Source organism: Nerophis ophidion, linkage group LG26, assembly GCF_033978795.1.
Source record: "Nerophis ophidion isolate RoL-2023_Sa linkage group LG26, RoL_Noph_v1.0, whole genome shotgun sequence".
NCBI classification, from domain to species: domain Eukaryota; kingdom Metazoa; phylum Chordata; class Actinopteri; order Syngnathiformes; family Syngnathidae; genus Nerophis; species Nerophis ophidion.
In genome coordinates this window covers 25,991,734-26,008,314 of record NC_084636.1, presented here as the reverse complement: position 1 = coordinate 26,008,314, position 16,581 = coordinate 25,991,734, and the positions used below count along the sequence as shown (strand labels likewise).

At 41.2% G+C, this 16,581-nt stretch overlaps 1 protein-coding gene across 5 annotated transcripts in view; it reads left to right on the top strand.

Annotated features, from left to right (window-relative positions):
* dot1l (DOT1-like histone H3K79 methyltransferase) overlaps positions 1 to 16,581 on the top strand; it is a 53,097-nt gene that overhangs the window by 23,394 nt on the left and 13,122 nt on the right. Inside the window, exons 7-29 of one of the 5 annotated variants that reach the window (XM_061888420.1) lie at positions 1,466 to 1,528; positions 1,596 to 1,651; positions 1,737 to 1,816; positions 4,270 to 4,338; positions 4,433 to 4,539; positions 4,612 to 4,653; positions 4,754 to 4,849; positions 4,933 to 5,161; positions 5,267 to 5,380; positions 5,465 to 5,556; positions 5,662 to 5,763; positions 7,932 to 8,069; positions 8,148 to 8,273; positions 8,345 to 8,781; positions 8,846 to 8,936; positions 9,028 to 9,177; positions 10,762 to 10,804; positions 10,889 to 11,514; positions 11,624 to 11,829; positions 14,394 to 14,467; positions 14,536 to 15,039; positions 15,112 to 15,207; positions 15,729 to 16,425. In XM_061888420.1, coding sequence (XP_061744404.1) covers positions 1,466 to 1,528; positions 1,596 to 1,651; positions 1,737 to 1,816; positions 4,270 to 4,338; positions 4,433 to 4,539; positions 4,612 to 4,653; positions 4,754 to 4,849; positions 4,933 to 5,161; positions 5,267 to 5,380; positions 5,465 to 5,556; positions 5,662 to 5,763; positions 7,932 to 8,069; positions 8,148 to 8,273; positions 8,345 to 8,781; positions 8,846 to 8,936; positions 9,028 to 9,177; positions 10,762 to 10,804; positions 10,889 to 11,514; positions 11,624 to 11,829; positions 14,394 to 14,467; positions 14,536 to 15,039; positions 15,112 to 15,207; positions 15,729 to 16,336 — 4,149 coding nt within the window. In that variant the 3' untranslated portion in view covers positions 16,337 to 16,425. Of the gene's footprint in view, positions 1 to 1,465; positions 1,529 to 1,595; positions 1,652 to 1,736; positions 1,817 to 4,269; positions 4,339 to 4,432; positions 4,540 to 4,611; positions 4,654 to 4,753; positions 4,850 to 4,932; positions 5,162 to 5,266; positions 5,381 to 5,464; positions 5,557 to 5,661; positions 5,764 to 7,931; positions 8,070 to 8,147; positions 8,274 to 8,344; positions 8,782 to 8,845; positions 8,937 to 9,027; positions 9,178 to 10,761; positions 10,805 to 10,888; positions 11,515 to 11,623; positions 11,830 to 14,393; positions 14,468 to 14,535; positions 15,208 to 15,728; positions 16,426 to 16,581 lie in introns of all 5 variants that reach the window. The other 4 variants (XM_061888419.1, XM_061888418.1, XM_061888422.1 and 1 more) reach the window with 4 other exon arrangements.

Here is a 16,581-nt window from a genome sequence, read left to right as displayed (position 1 = left end):
CCGGTAGGAGGCCACGGGGAAGACCCAGGACACGTTGGGAAGACTATGTCTCCCGGCTGGCCTGGGAACGCCTCGGGATCCCCCGGGAAGAGCTAGACGAAGTGGCTGGGGAGAGGGAAGTCTGGGCTTCCCTGCTTAGGCTGCTGCCCCCGCGACCCGACCTCGGATAAGCGGAAGAAGATGGATGGATGGATGGAAATGATTAAAAACATAAAATAATGGGAAGGGTATTAATAATAATAATCAATAAAAGAGAAAAAACTGAATCAAAATGAACATAGAAGTCTAGTTTAAAATCATCAATAAAAAGCCTTAATAAAAAGGTGTGCCTCTAACGTTATTCATTTCAATGGTCTCTGCAGGCTGTTACACAGGTGGAGGACATAGTGGCTGAATGCTGCCTCACCGTGGGTCTTTTTTCTAGTTTTTATTTGGTAAAGATAAAAGGCCCGTGCCAGAGGACCTAAGGATTTTCAGGACTTGATATTGTAAAAACAAGTAAAATAGATGAAAAGCCACAAAGCCATTAAGACATTTAAAAACTAATAATAGAGCTTTAAAATAGACCCTGAAGCGGACTGAAAAATGGTGTAATGTGCTCCTGCCCTCTGGTCCTTGTAAATACGCGTGCAGCTGAGATTTGCAATATAGGTAGATTTCTAATATTCTTTTTGGGTATACCAGAAAGTAGAGCATTACAATAGTCTAAGCCAGTGGTCCCCAACCTTCCTTTTTTTTTTTTTTTCTCTTTGTCATGAAAAAGGGAAGTTTTTGTCATGAAAAAGGGAGGTTTTTGTGGTTGGTGCACTAATTATTAAGTGTATATTCTGTTTTTTATGTTGATTTAATAAAAAAAAATAAAACAATTATATTTTTTTAATAAAAATGAATAAAAATTCTTCTGCGGCCCGGTGGTTGGGGACCACTGGTCCAAGCGATAGGAGATAAAAGCATGCATTAACACCTCTTGAGAAAGAAACGGGCGGTTGTTACTGTAAGATGACTGAAAAATATTTTTGATATGTGGGATAAAAATCAGATCCGTGTCAAAAATCAAGCTCAACGTGTTGGTTTGAAATCGCATAATTTTTGTTATAGAGTCTCTTTCTGGTCTTCAACCTACATCTCTGTTTTGTCCTGTTTGATCTGTAAGAAATTCACAGCAGTCCATAAAATGCAGTTAAAAAGGGTATCTGACAACTGTGTCATCAGGGGACACGGCAATATCCAACAGTGTTTTATCAGCGCAACTGTGGACAATGTGTCTCTTAATGGCTTCCCCAAGAAGCAAGATTAAAAAGAATGGGGCCCTAAAATTGAGCATTGGGGAATCCCGCACTCAATTTCATGGGTAAAACAATAAACCATTGGAAGATGCCCTGTTTCGATGGGACACCTTGTGGTCATCTACGGCCATGCATCTGCTTAATTTGGTTGTTTGCTAATGTTAGTGCTCTTTCTTCAGACCATGGACAAAGAGTTTAAAAAGTGGATGAAATGGTACGGGAAGAAACACGGGGAATACACAGTAAGTTTAACAATAAGCAAAGTAACAATGGTCAGTGTTCCAAAAATTCAACGTTTTTCATTTTCAGCTGGAGAGGGGAGATTTTCTGTCTGAAGAATGGAAAGAACGAATTGCCAACACAAGGTTAGGATTGACAACAGAATCAAACACTCATCCTTGTATGACCTTTTTCTCTTACATTGTGCTAAAATCTTCTCATGTCTTCCAGTATTATTTTCGTGAATAACTTTGCCTTCGGGCCCGAGGTGGATCACCAGCTGAAGGAACGTTTTGCAAACATGAAAGAAGGTCAGTGTATTCAGTCACTGCATACAGCAGGTGTGGCCAAAATGCCGCCTGCAGCTCGTTTTTTTATTACCCTGAGACACATTCCAAAAATTTAACACACACCCTATTAGAACATTACACAAAAAAACTAAAACAAAGGAAAAAATGTATTGGGCCAAAGCCTCCTAAAAGAGGACCTGAAAACCGGAATGGCCGACGACCTCTGCGGTATATAATCTTTGATGATTACCAAAAAGTTGAATTTAGTTGGCAATATAATAACATTAGTAAAGAATAATAATTACAACTAAAACTCACTTGTTTGCGCTGGCGTTTAACACATGCTGAGCTGGACATTTTCATGTTTTTATTTATGACTTTTTACTGTTTTTATGGATATTCCTTATTTTATTTCTAATGTGTTTTGCCATTTTATTGTTTGGTTCGTTAAGCTGTATATTTATAGCCTTGTCTGTACTTATTTTTGATTTTCATCAAAAAAAATTTAAATTTTTAATGCACTTTTGGTCAGTAGTGGCTTTTTGTAAACTTATGCTACATGGAAAATTCAGACATTTGATTATCCGCGAAAACACGTTTTTAAACATTTATTTTTGTGACAAAAGAGCAAGTCTTGTTTTTTATTAAATAAATATTATAATTTGTCTATGAAATTAAAGTTAACTCTACCATGAATTGATTAACGTGGACCCCGACTTAAACAAGTTGAAAAACTTATTGGGGTGTTACCATTTAGTGGTCAATTGTACGGAATATGTACTGTACTGTGCAATCTACTAATAAAAGTATCAATCAATCAAAAAAAGTGCATAACATTGGAAACTTATAAACAATAAAGAAAACAACACATCTCATCTCCTACCGTGGTGACAGTGAAGCCAAGTAATAGATAGGCTTCATCGTATTCTGGTACAGCGTTGCACCGCGCCCCACCGCGCCCCCCCCCCCCCCACCGGGACCCACCCCACTATTTGAGAAGGACTGCCTTAGCGGCAGGTACTTGCTGTTCCTCTTGCCTGAATGCTGCACTGAGTTGCAGGACAGGGAGACGATCAGGAGCCCCGAAACAAGCTCGCTAGTTACCAAACCAATGAGCTAGCTTATTTTTCGTTGCTTCCGTTCGCTCTTCGACCCACAAAGTTTACGGCTGTCCACTTTGGTAATCATATTTGGATGATTTTAATCTGAAAATTGTTAGTTCAAAATCAGTTGCACTTTTAGATTATTTATTAGTAGCCAGCGAGAAGGTATATTTTTTGAAATGGCGGATTATAAACCCAGGTCAAAACACTGGAAGTAACGTGCCTGAGGGGGTGTGGCTACAAGATAGAGTTGCCAATTGGAAAACATTCTTTGTGTGCATGTTATAGAATTGTATATCACATTTATAATGATTATAGTGATAGGAAATTGTCTTCTCCCCCAAAAAAAGTGGTACTGTACATTACATGGGACATGTAAGTGTCAAAAAGACAGCCAAAAGAGGTCAGTACCATATTTTTCGGAGTATAAGTCGCTCCGGAGTATAAGTCGCACCTGCCGAAAATGCATAATAAAGAAGGAAAAAACATATGTAAGTCGCACTGGAGTATAAGTCGCATTTTTGGGGGAAATTTATTAGATAAAACCCAACACCAAGAATAGACATTTGAAAGGCAATTTAAAATAAATAAAGAATAGTGAACAACAGGCTGAATAAGTGTACGTTATATGACGCATAAATAACCAGCTGAGAACGTGCCTGGTATGTTAACGTAACATATTATGGTAAGAGTCATTCAAATAACTATAACGTATAGAACATGCTATACGTTTACCAAACAATCTGTCACTCCTAATTGCTAAATCCATGAAATCTTATATGTCTAGTCTTTTAAGTGAATGCGCTAAATAATATTATTAGATTTTTTATGGTGATGTGTTAATAATTTCCCACATGAATCGCACCCCTGGCCAAACTATGAAAAAAACTGTGACTTATAGTCCAAAAAATACGGTAGATGAGAATGAATGTAAAGGTAACATCTAGTATAGATATGCAATTGCAGGACATGTAGTGTTGATTTTCGAAATGTTCCTTCTGCGTTTGCGTGGTAGCTGTTTGTGCTGTTAGAAATGTTCCGCTTTTTTCCTTTTTTTTTTAAAAGGGTGCTTATATCCTGGATAATTAAAGCTTTACCTTGAATATATTAAATATCTCAATGGGATTGGACCAGATATTACACTAATTGAGGATGTGGATGTTTTGTTCAGATAGTTTTGCATACATTGATTGACTTATTTGTTTTAGTATATTTACTGTAGGAAAATAAAGTGGCCCAAGCGTCCTTCAATTTTTTTTGTAAGCAGCCACTGGAAAAAGTTTGGACACCCTTGGCATATGGAATACACAGTTTAAATAATACATTCCTTCATATCGCATCAATATTTAAAATAATCTGGGTTTTTTTCAGGTGGAAAAATAGTATCCTCCAAACCATTTGCACCCTTGAATTTTCGAATAAACAGCCGAAATTTGAGTGGTAAGTGGTGCCAGATTTTGGTATTGCGGCCGACATTCAAATCTTAACCACCCAGTAATCTGCAGCCTTGATGTTCCTCTGTGTTCCTTTGTAGATATAGGCACGATAATGCGCGTGGTGGAGCTCTCGCCACTGAGGGGCTCGGTGTCCTGGACTGGAAAGCCTGTTTCATACTACTTGCATACTATAGACCGCACCATAGTAAGCACTATTTTAAACGAATACACCTATATGATCTTCTTTTAAAGGCTGTTAATATTAATTTCTTTTCAGCTTGAAAACTACTTTGCAAGTCTCAAAAATCCTAAACTCAGGGTAAGTCCTGGTCTTCACCTCTCCCATGTAATAAGTACACTGCTGTAATTATTTTACATGGGTCAAAGTAACACTAAAGATTATTTAATTTTAATTTCAGGAAGAGCAAGAGGCAGCTAGACGACGTCAGCAGAAAGATACAAAGGACAGTAAGAGCAATAGTACCACGCCCACCAAAACTAAGGAACAAATCAAGGTAGGACCTACTGTATAGTGGTCTTTTCCTAATATAATAGTTGTGTTGCTTATGTTTGAACGGATCTGCACGTGTACCCACAGCAGGACTCTGGCGGGGAGGAGGAGCAGCCTCCCTTGGTGACAGTGGTTAAGCCTGCTGCCAAACCCCGCCGAGCAAAGCTCATATCCAAAGGTCGGAAGCTGAACAACAACAGCAACAAGAAGAGAGGCCGACCCAAGAAGGCAGCACCGGCTGTTGACAAAAACAAGAAGAACCAGAGCGCGTTGGATTTGCTGCATGCCAAGACCCTTTCTGCAGCACCCCCTCAGGGTCAGCAAACACAATGCACCATTCGTTGTTATTGCATGGGTTCTGATATTGCTGTTATCAAGTGGGTGTGTTTGGCTTTGAAACTCTTTCTTTTTGAATGTGCAGATGCATACCTGCAACCACGGAGCCCCTTTTATCAACTACCTCCTAAAGTTCAGCACTATCCAGCCAATCAACTGTTGCTGAGCCCAACTCCTCCTGGTCTGCAAAACCTGCTAGGTGAGCCCACGAGAACCAACTGGGATGGATGAGGGAAGCAGAACACAATGTTAACTATATGTCACCCCCATGTTTTGTTGACAGATAACTTTAAAGTTCAATACCTCCAGTTTATGGCCTACATGAAGACTCCGCAGTACCGTTCCAACCTGCAGCAGCTTTTAGAGCAGGAGAAGGTGAGCAGAAATGTTGCTATATTAATTGTCCTTGAAATAAGTATGTTGCATTTTAGGCCTCAATCCTCAGTCTTATAGCCGGCATTCTCCCTTTTGTCAAAAAAGCAAAAACACAGGGATTTGTCTGGACAGGCAGAGCAGCTCCATTCCGTCTGCCAGGCTCACAAGGACAAAATCAAAGGTCTCTTTCAGACCAAACTTGACGAGGTGAGAAACATCCTTAAAAGTCCCATGTTAAAGTATTTTTCAACAACTTTAAATAGTTTTCAGACGCCCCACAGTCATGTATTGTAGTTGTGTTGGCCAAAATCTAGCCTTGATTCTGGAATTTAGACATTTTAAGTGCCTTTAGTAAGCCCCAACAGGTAAGCCGTTGCTTTGTGTCTCTATTTTTAAAACTAATGAGCTGTTGTTCATCCATGCTTGTCGCTGGGGAAAAAAATACTGTTGTACTTGTCTGACTTAATAGATGCCAAACCATATATACAATATAATATACATCCATAAACGTGGATGCAAATGCAAAAGTGCAATATATTTACCGTATCTGTGCAGTAATCTATTTATTTATATCTGTACCTTGTTCATTTATCCTGCACTATAGAAAATGTTGTTCTTATCTGTGCTGTAAAGTTCAAATTTGAATGACAATAAAAAGGAAGTCCAAAAGTCTAGTCTAATATCACAAACGGCAACAAAACATTAAATGGGGGTGAAGGACATACATGTTGGCAACACAAGCATAGCTATGTCAGCTATTATGCTAACATTACACCCATATCAACATCAAAAATGATAACTTATCTGTAAAAATAGAAGAAACATACTGACGTTCAGAAGTATGTTGAATAGAATAGAATAGAATAGAGTTTTATTGTCAATATTGCAATGAACAGGTTCAAAGAACAACGAAATTGGAGCAGCTCCTCCTAAGGTGAAGTGGTTCATTTAGCCTACTGACGTGTATTTATAAATGGTTGATTTATATAGGATAACCTATATGAATCAACCATTTATAAAAAAATGTTCAGAAGGTTGTCTCACTCTAGAGATTGTTTTTAAGATGGTTAGAGAAGCTTTTTCCTTTTGAAAATGATGCTGTCCTCCAAGTGATGGTGATAATACATTTTTCTCATGTTTGTCATACGCTTAGGAAGTAGCGATGTAACGCTATCTAATCTCAAGGCACGATATTATCACTTTATTAAGGCCACGGTGCGATATTGCAGTATATGTTAGAAAAACAAAACTTTAAAATGTTAGTGTGTAAAATTAAGTGTGTAGAATGTTTAAGATAAACACACTCTCTGTAATTGAACACAAATATAATGCTAGAATGTTCTAATCGTATTTATTACTACAAACATAATAGTGCAGGAACATCGACTGTTTCAAGCAAATATTATAAAAAACACAGTTGCTTTTCTTTAAAGTAACAATGTAAATAAACATCCAGTGTAACACAATCATGTTCCCTTTCATGTCTTTCAACTTTTACTTTGGACAAGCAGTGTCCTCCACAGTGGATATGCTTACCGGTACTTTAGTCTGGAATATGTTGTTTCTCAGAACAGTTAACTAACAATTTAACTTTAAGTATTGTGAATACCCCACAAACTGATGTTTGGCGTCGCTGGCTTCAAATATATGTCCTGGATCACGGTTTATTAGAAGGCGACATATCCAGGGTGTAAACTGCCTTCCACCCGAGTGCTGCGTGGCGGACAGGCTCCAGCCCCCCTGTAACATCCAGAGTAACAAGCTGTAGAAACAAGGGTGGTGGGATTGAGGATTTATCAAATAGTTTTTCATTTTCCTCATATTTCCCGCTTTTATCACCGTGACCCATTGGCTCTGTGTCACCTTGGAAAAGCTTCGGCTTTCATACCTCCTCCTAATAGGTTGTTTGCACTAGGGTTTGTTAGCAATATTACTCAAAGAGTTATGGATAGCTTTTGATTAAATTTTCCAGGAAATGTCCAAAAAAAACAATTCCTCTGATCGACACACTTTACTTTCTGTTTACGGCGTTCCACGCACCCAGCCTTGTGCCCTGCACTGCGCAGAGGATCCCGGGAAATGCAGTTTGTTATCAGACTCGGGCATCGGTAAAGCACTGGAAAGAAATGCAAACCAAGTCTTTGTTTGATTCAGGCGTTAAGGTAGTTTTGTGAAGATTTTTAGCCAAAGTATCGCCGTATCCACAAACCCGTTACATCCCTATTCGAAAGTGAAGTTAGCAAAATATGGGATGTTTAATACTGCAGCAAAGGCAGAAAGAACGTATGAGTGGAAAATCTTGCTTTGTGTTGTCTTTCTGTCGTCAAGGACGGTCTTGTGTGTTGTTTAAACTTGACATTTTGAGTGTATTTCAGCTGGGAGTGAAAGCTCTCACTGTGGAGGACCTGCTGCAGGCTCAGAAGGAGATATCAGCTCATAACCATCAGCTGAAAGAGCAGACAAAACAGCTCGAGAGAGACATGGCTTTACTGAAAGACCACAGCCTGCTACTGGTACCTGCTGCCGGATTTTTTTAATAAAGCATCATCCTTCCAAATCTTGCCTTTTTAAAAAATATTTTTTTGTTCTAGCTGAAGTCTCGATGTGAGGAGCTGAAGCTGGATTGGGGCTCGTTGTGTCTGGAAAATTTACTAAAGGAGAAGCAGGCCCTGCGGAGACAAATCTCTGAGAAGCAGAGGCACTGCTTAGAGTTGCAGGTATGGAGAGGACATGCTCATGCATTAACACTGTTGTTTAATTGCATAATGGCTCCCTCTGGTGTCTTCAGATCAGCATTGTAGAGCTGGAGAAAAGTCAAAGGCAGCAGGAGCTTCTTCAGCTCAAATCTTACAGCCCTCGTGAGGATTCACCTTATAGAAAGAACCCAGATGCCTGCTCCTCCGCAGACATGGACACCTCCAAGTTTGCCCTGTCTTCTGCCCATGCTCTTAATGGCATCAGCCCAGAACGACTCATCAACGGCACCAGCTCGCCTTCTTTTGAGCGGCCAAGCACTAAGACTGAGCTCCTTTCCCGCTATCTCCCCATCTCTCCCGACCACGAGATCGTGTCTGCCATGCCTGAAGCTCGGCAGAGACTGCAGATCTCCCACGCTCTTCCTGATTACACACGCTTCTCCCCAGCCAAAATTGCCTTGCGCAGGCATCTGAACCAGGAGCCCACGGTCTCTGGCCACCTGAAAGGCCTCGGGCTGCCCACACACAGGTCTGTACTGCTATAGCATTTCAAGTGGATTAATTAAACCGCTTTAACTACATCATTATTTCAGGATGGAAATGGGTGGCATGAACTCCCCTCTTGGAGCCAAGCAGAGCAGCCTGTCTCCTAATGCATCTGATACACAGAGGAGCACTGAGAGGGTAGATGTTGGGCTCTTTCAGTATTTTGATGCTTGTTATTGTATTTATATATTTATACTGGATTTTGTTTTTTAAACAATTCTCCATTCAGGGTGGAAAGGAGAAGAGTCCATCTGTTCAGGGAGAAAGCAGCATCAAAAGCCTTCCAATAAGTATTCCTCTGAGCACTGTCCACCCAAGCAAACTTCCAGTCAGCATTCCGTTGGCCAGTGTTGTGTTGCCTAGTCGGGCTGAGAGGCTGGTGAGCATTTTCATCCAAATTAAATATTTTACTATGCCTGGGCAGGGGCTGCAAGATTTGAGAAAACACCTGATTGCGATTTGATTTGCGATTTTTATATTTGAATACACAAAAAAGCATAAGACTGCATAAATAATGGGTGAAAGAAGACATTTTAGACCAGGGTTGGGCAACCCAAAATGTGGAAAGAGCCATATTGGACCACAAATATAAAAACGTAATCGGTCTGGAGCCGCAAAAAATCCAAAGACTTATATAAGTGTCATAATGTTGACAACACATGATGTAAGTGGCTAAATTGCTATATTAGCCTACTATCAAAATGACTTTAAAAGTCTTATATAAGTGTTATAATGAAGACAACACATGATATGAGTAGCTAATTAGTTATATCAGCCTACTATCAAAATGACTGCGTGTCACAGGCTGATGCAAATCTTCTTTGCAGAAATGTTGAAATGTAATATTTATTCTACACATCATTACAACATTGGAAAACATAAGTAAAACTTCTGAGAGGGTGAGATAACTCCTGGAAATGACTGTCTTAGAATGACCAAAGGCATAGATGTGTGTGTCCAAGTTAAAGGAAACGTCTTCTTTTAATGGATTTATTACAATCTTTGCCAGCTCGGTAACGTTTGCTGTGGTCTGGAACACCATGGCGCACTAACAACGATCAGAAATGCAGCCAATATTACATACAGATAATATGTCATGAAACATGGAATAAAAAACTAAACATACAGAGGAAATATGTAAAGGAAATTAAATAAGATCAAATATACCTACAAATGAGGCATAATGATGCAATATGTACATACAGCTAGTCTAAATAGCATGTTCGCATTGATTAGCTTGCAGTCATACAGTGACCAAGTATGCCTGATTAGCACTCCAACAAGTCAATAACATCAACAAAGCACACCTTTGTGCATTCACACACAGCATAAAACTCTTTGTGGATAAAATGAGACAAAGGAGTGGATGATTTTACATTAAACAAACTGCTGCATCACAGTTCAGAGAAAAAAACACAAAAATCCCCGCCCCTTGCAGTTACGTTATCACACTAATTAAAACCTCAATGTATATTTCTTGTTGATTAATCATGCAGCTCTCTCTCCTGGGCCGATAAGTCAATGAATCGAACTTGATAAGTTTGCCTGTATCAATAAATTGCCATGTTCGTGTTTTTGTTTTCCTCATCTCCCACTTTCCAACAGGGTGCAATTGGTTTTTACTCGGTTTTGCTCCCAGCACCTGGGGCAGTTTGATCAATAGCACAAATAACTTAAGGAAGTGAACCCTCTTCTAATTCATCCTCAATATTTGTCTCTGTGTCTAGAGGCGGGACTGCTAGCTTCTGACACCCACATAGCCTTGGGTTACATGCATTATCGTTATTATATAAAATTATGATTACACTAGTGCTTAAAATAATCCAAAATGATACTGATAACATTGTATATTGGAAATAATTTGTGGGACAATATATTGTCGTGCAACATGTGTTATTGAATCAGTCCTATGTTTTACTCTTTATTTTGTATCACAATTTGCTGTTTTTGCTTATTGTTGTAGAGAAGTACTCCAAGTCCTGTGTCTCAGGCCTGTCAAATCAATGGTAAGGACTATCTGTAGACCACTGTTCATTTGTGTGAGCTTTCAAATTATTGCCTTGTGTCATTATTATCAATATGTTATATAGGATATTCATCTTGCTCAGGGCTCATGAATGGAGGTCTACACCCAGAGGATCAAAATGGTGCTTCTTCATCGCCTCCAAACACAAACACACCTCTGGCAGGACCGCTGAGCAGAGGAGGTCCCATTCAAAGCCCCCCAATCAGCACTGGGGGTGTTCTTCATTATGCAGACGGACCTCCTAGGATACTTACAGAAGATGGCGGCGAAGAATGCCAAGAAGCAGACTCTGACACGGAACCGCAGGACAATGAACTACGGAGGAGAATGTTTTTCTCCTCGTCCTCGTCCTCGTCCTCCTCTTCCTCGTCATCAGGCAGCGGAGGCAGCGTGGCCGGAGGATCACGCCTCCACCATCACGCTGGCAGCTCAACCAAGCAGGGATACCACAGTAACCACGGCAACCACAACCACCAGTCCCCCGGCACACAGCACAGTCACACACCAGCGCACGTGTCTTCATCACACTCCGCTCACTGCCTCGCTTCTCAAGAGGGACGTAAGCGGGGGAGGAGGAAGCGCGGCTCCACAGCGGCCATAGCAGCCAGCGGCTCACCTAAGAGGAGATCATTCCCTGGGATCAACGCCAACAACCACTCCTCTGGGTCACCACTCAACATCAATTCCATGGTCAGTCACTGAAGGACGACAGTTTTGTTGCTGTTAAATGAAACAAATTTGACAACCAGCGCAGCGCGTCAAGTTGAAAAATAACTCGATGTTTGTGATTTTTGTCCAGGTGAACAACATAAACCAACCTCTGGAGATCTCTGCCATCTCGTCGCCAGAGCAATCAAGTCGCAGCCCGGCAAGGACTGAAATTAACCAACCTCCTGTCCTGAAGAGAGAGCGCCCTGTTGAGGTGAATGGTACAGGTCACTACTCCTCCGCCCCCAGCTCTGATGATGACGACTCAGGATACCCTGCTGACGGCTCCAGCTCACGGTAAAGTTATTACTAGAAGTCAAGTCAACTGTTCTCTTTTCACCAAGTGTTTTTGAACGAATAACCAGCTGCGTGTTCTCATTTAGTCTCATTGACAGACCCCAGTATTAACCCTTGTGCAAGTTTTTAGATTGACTATACACACTTACTCCTAGGATCCAAAAAGGTCCCGCTCACAAGTGTCATAAGTCAGCAAAAGATAACTTTCAATGCAATAAATATTTTTTTCATGTCTTATGACCTTTTTGTCAAAAATAGCTATTTTTATTAATGGGAAAATGTAAAATATAAAAACATTTCCCCAAAAATACAGATAAAAAATGGTATTGCTTTAAACACATTTTCCCAGGATTCAAAGCACAATACTGTAATTTTGAGGAAAAAGCACATTTGTTCTAAGTAGAAGTCACCAACATTCATTAGTACAGTCAAATTTAGACATCTGACATTTGTGGTTCAAGAGTTATCCTTGTAACAATTTGGTATTGCTTTAAACACATTTTCCCAGGATTTTAAACACAATACTAACATTCTGAGGAAACACCTATTTTTTGCAGAATGGAATTTTGTGTAATTATAACCATTAAAAGGTCATTAATTCTTGACAACATTGATTTCATGCATGTACAATTGCTGCAAAAAAGCTAAAATCCATGTTTTGTACACATTTATTTTTGGTGTAAAATATCACCTCTGCGTTTTTTTAAATGAAATATCAATAAAAAATACGATATAAACAAAGTGTATTGAACGGTCACCTCAGCCGCAGGTACTCGCTGTTCCTCCCGCTTAAACGCCACACTAAGTTGCAGGACAGGGAAAAGATCAGGAGCACCAAAACTAGCTTGCTGTCATTTCCATTCGCTCTCAGTTCCTGGCTGTCCACCTGGCTGCTAATCATAATTGGATAATTACAACCCCAACACTCTTCTGAAACAGTTGAAGTTCTACAATATTTATTATTAGCCAGGGACAAGGGATATTTTTGACGTGACCGATTGTAAACAGAGATCACAAAACTGGAAGTAAATTACCCGAGGGTGCATGGCTACAGGATAGAGTTGCCAAATGGGAAAAGTTTTCAGACTTCTTTGCATGCATGTTAAATAATTATACATAACTTTTCAATAATGGTAATGTTAGTAAATTATCCACTTAAAAATTTAAAATTCTGGGGTAGATTAATACATGAGATATATAAGTTTCAAAAAGACATTGGTAGATGGTAACAAATCTAAAGGTAAAATAGTGTAGAATTACACCCAATTGCCGGAAGCTGGTCTTGCTTTTTAAAGTGTTCTTTAGGGGTTCCAGTTCCTGCACTTTTTGCTAATATAGATGTTCCTCTCTTTCTCAATTTTCTTCTATTTTTCCTCAAAGCATTTAGATTCAATCGATAAGTAAAAAACAAATAGTTTTAGTGCCTACTGAGCTATAATGAGAGTGAAAGCAGTCAAAACTTTGTTGAGTTGGAGTTCACACAAGTCTTTTATAAATATCTGCTGTTGTATACAGGGGAAACTAATTTGTGGTATAAATGCAAAGTGAGATATGTCAAGCATTTATTTGTTAAAATTGTGATGATCATTGCTTGCGGTTTTTGAAAACCCCAAATATTCTGAGAGTTTCAATCAGAGCTTCTTATTAGCTGTCAATATAATCATGAACAGTAAATTAATGGTAAATGGTTGTACTTGTATAGCGCTTTTCTACCCCTTTTTAAGGAGCCCAAAGCACTTTGACAGTATTTCCACATTCACCCATTCACACGCACATTCACACACCATCAGGGGCAAGGGTGAAGTGTCTTGCTCAAGGACACAACGGACGTGACTAGGAGGGTAGAAGGTGGGGATTGAACCAGTAACCCTCAGATTACTGGCATGGCCACTCTCCCAACTTCGCCACGCCAAAATAAGTCTTGAAATGTCTTCAGTTGCGTCCTATGAGCCTATGTTATATACAGTATTTGTTTCACCTCATAGATTTAATTGCTGTATTAAACAAACCTGTGTGATATTTCTACTTTTTTTTTATTTTCACCTGAGTATAACTGCCCAAGATCACTTTCATTTCATTCTAGCAATTTAATGGTAGTTAAACTCATTTATACTCGGGCTTGCATCATGGTTATCTGGGGTCATCTGATGGTTAAGGGGCGCAATCATATGAAAACAATATTTTCGTGTTTTGTTGTGTTTTTAATTCCGTTTTCATGCGAACGCAGTAATATATCAGCATTACAGTCAGTTAAAAATATAATTTGTAATGGGAGTCAATGGGGAGGAGAGCGTTCTTAAGAGAAATTTTGTATAATTTTATATCCTATTCTAACAAAAGCCTGGCGAAATTTCAGACCACTAACCTTCAAACTAAACAATCATATAAGGAACATATGCCCGTTTTTGGCCCTAGGATTGCACAAGGGTTAAACTAAACTGAGCAAAAAAAGGCCACATTATCTACGCTACGCTGATCACAAGCAGAGAGGGAACAAACTGCATGTGTAAAAGTGTATGCCGAGATTATAGAATACCTGAAATTTTCTGTGGTTTTCCATCTAGAATTGAAAGAAAAATTGCTACAATTTCCTTGGAAAGCAGAGATGGACACAATAGAATAGGGGAAAATGAAAGAGGTAATACAAATGCTTAAAATAGTTTTCCTTCTTCATGTTCCCTAATATTTACTGTTTCCGTCTTTTAGGCAGGAAGTCTGGGAACAGCAGTGGTAACAGCACAGGTAGTGAGGCCTCCTCCTCCTCATCATCCTTGTCCTCCACAAGCAAATGGAAGTCAACTTTTTCACCCATTTCTGACCCCAAGCAATGCAACTCAGACCTTAGACAAGGAGGATCTCCGTTTGGAATGGGAGGTTCAAACCGGGACTTAGACTCTGATTACAAACAACACCATCAGCAGCCAAGGAAGTGTAGCGATGGAGAGTTATCCAACTACCCCAACCCTTTCCTCAGTCAAGAAACTGGAAACCGCAGTGGTGCTAGCGGCGGAACCCAGGGCGGAAGCATGTCTGAGCCGCGCCAGGCTCTACAGAAACCGAAGGCCCCTCGCGATTGGGAGCTGAAGACCAGCAGTGGCCACTCCAGTCAGAACCTCTTCATGTCAGCTGCCGCCAGCAATGGAGGAGGCATTCTTAGTGGGAAAGTTGGGGCCAGCGCTGTCACGGTTTCCTCGACAGGATCTTCTGTGGGTCAGTACCTTGGTTCACAGTTTCCACTAGGAGGGACCTCGGTCCTACAGTCACTGTTCGGCGCCCAAACAGGAAGCTCCAACGCAGGCGGGAACACACGACTGGTCAACGGACATTCTGGCCTTGGGAGTTTCTCTACCGCTGGGCTGGCAGGTGGAGCAGCAGGAGGTTAGTACATGTTGTTTTTTCTTCTTAACTTAGCACTCAGAAAAAGAGAATCGTGTTTGTCGGGTTTCGTCATATGAAAGCTAGGTCTGCTCATTGTGAGGTAAGTGGAGGTCCAAGCGCCTGCGACTGGCTGGCTGTGCTGCCTTGCTTCCACTGGCTGCTTGCTTGCAGATACGAACACCCTTGAAAAAAAAACAGTCGTCATTTGCAATTGTATTTGCCCTTTGATATGTTGGCTATTATCTGTCGGTGTTTTTTTTTGGTGGTAGTTTGTCAGAGTCAAGTCACTTGCAAAACAAAATGATCTACTATCATTTGTTTCAATTAAATCAGATCGGGTTCATTTTAAAGGCACGGTGGTTTGACTCTGTTTGCTTTTTGTGTGCTTGCTTGGCGCTATGCACAACCTTGCTCAGCCCTCGCTTTTCTCTTTGTCCCCCCCCACCCCCACCCCTCCTCCTCCTCTTCTTCCTCTTTGACACTTTTATCCCCTCCCTCCATTTCTACTGTATGATTTGCAGGAATCTTTCATCATGCGGTTCCCTCGGTGTCCTCCCATCAGTTTGGGGCGTCGTTGCCCACCTCAGGAGGCCTCAGCTCTCTGCTCAGTCTCTCCTCCTCCCAACAAAACACCCCCCAGCCCGCCTCAATGCGCCTGGCCTCCGCATCCTCACCTCTCCCCTCATCCTCCTCCTCCACGTCACAGGCCCAGCATAGCCGCACCCAGTCGGTGCTGCACAGCCCCTCCACTCCCACGCTCTTGCTGCCCCCGCCGCCACCCCTGCACAGTGCTCCCTTGCACGCCGAATCCCCACCACCCTCTCGGTCTGACTCCCTCCACTCCGTCCGTCTCTCCCACTCTTCTCTCCATCACCAGAGGGCGCATTCGTCCCTCACTCTTACCATCTCCTCTTTCACCCCGTCCTCCTCTGCCGCTCTCTCTGCTGCCGCTTCCTCCTCTTCATCCTCCTCCTCCTCGTCTCGTCAATTCGCAGTACATTACTCCCCCCGCCTTCCACCGACGCCACCCAGTAGCTCAGGTGGTGGCGTCAGCAGCATGCGAAGGACTCAAGGCATGCATGGCGCCTACAGCACCTCCTCTTCACTCCCTGGCTCTCGACCGAGATAGGTTTTGGGGGGAGGGAATGGGGGGGGGGGGTGTAGAGGGAAATCAGAGAGGAGAGAGACATGTTGAGTTTGTTGTTCTAAACGAACAAGGTAAGAAGACTATTCTTGAATGATCGGTGACAGTATGTTTTGCCCCTTTTCCACTGCACAGTTCCAGCTTCACATGGCTTTTACTTTTCACACTTAATACAATGTAGACACATCTTAAGACAACGCTTGCAGAAATGAAAACATTTGAGGGTCCCA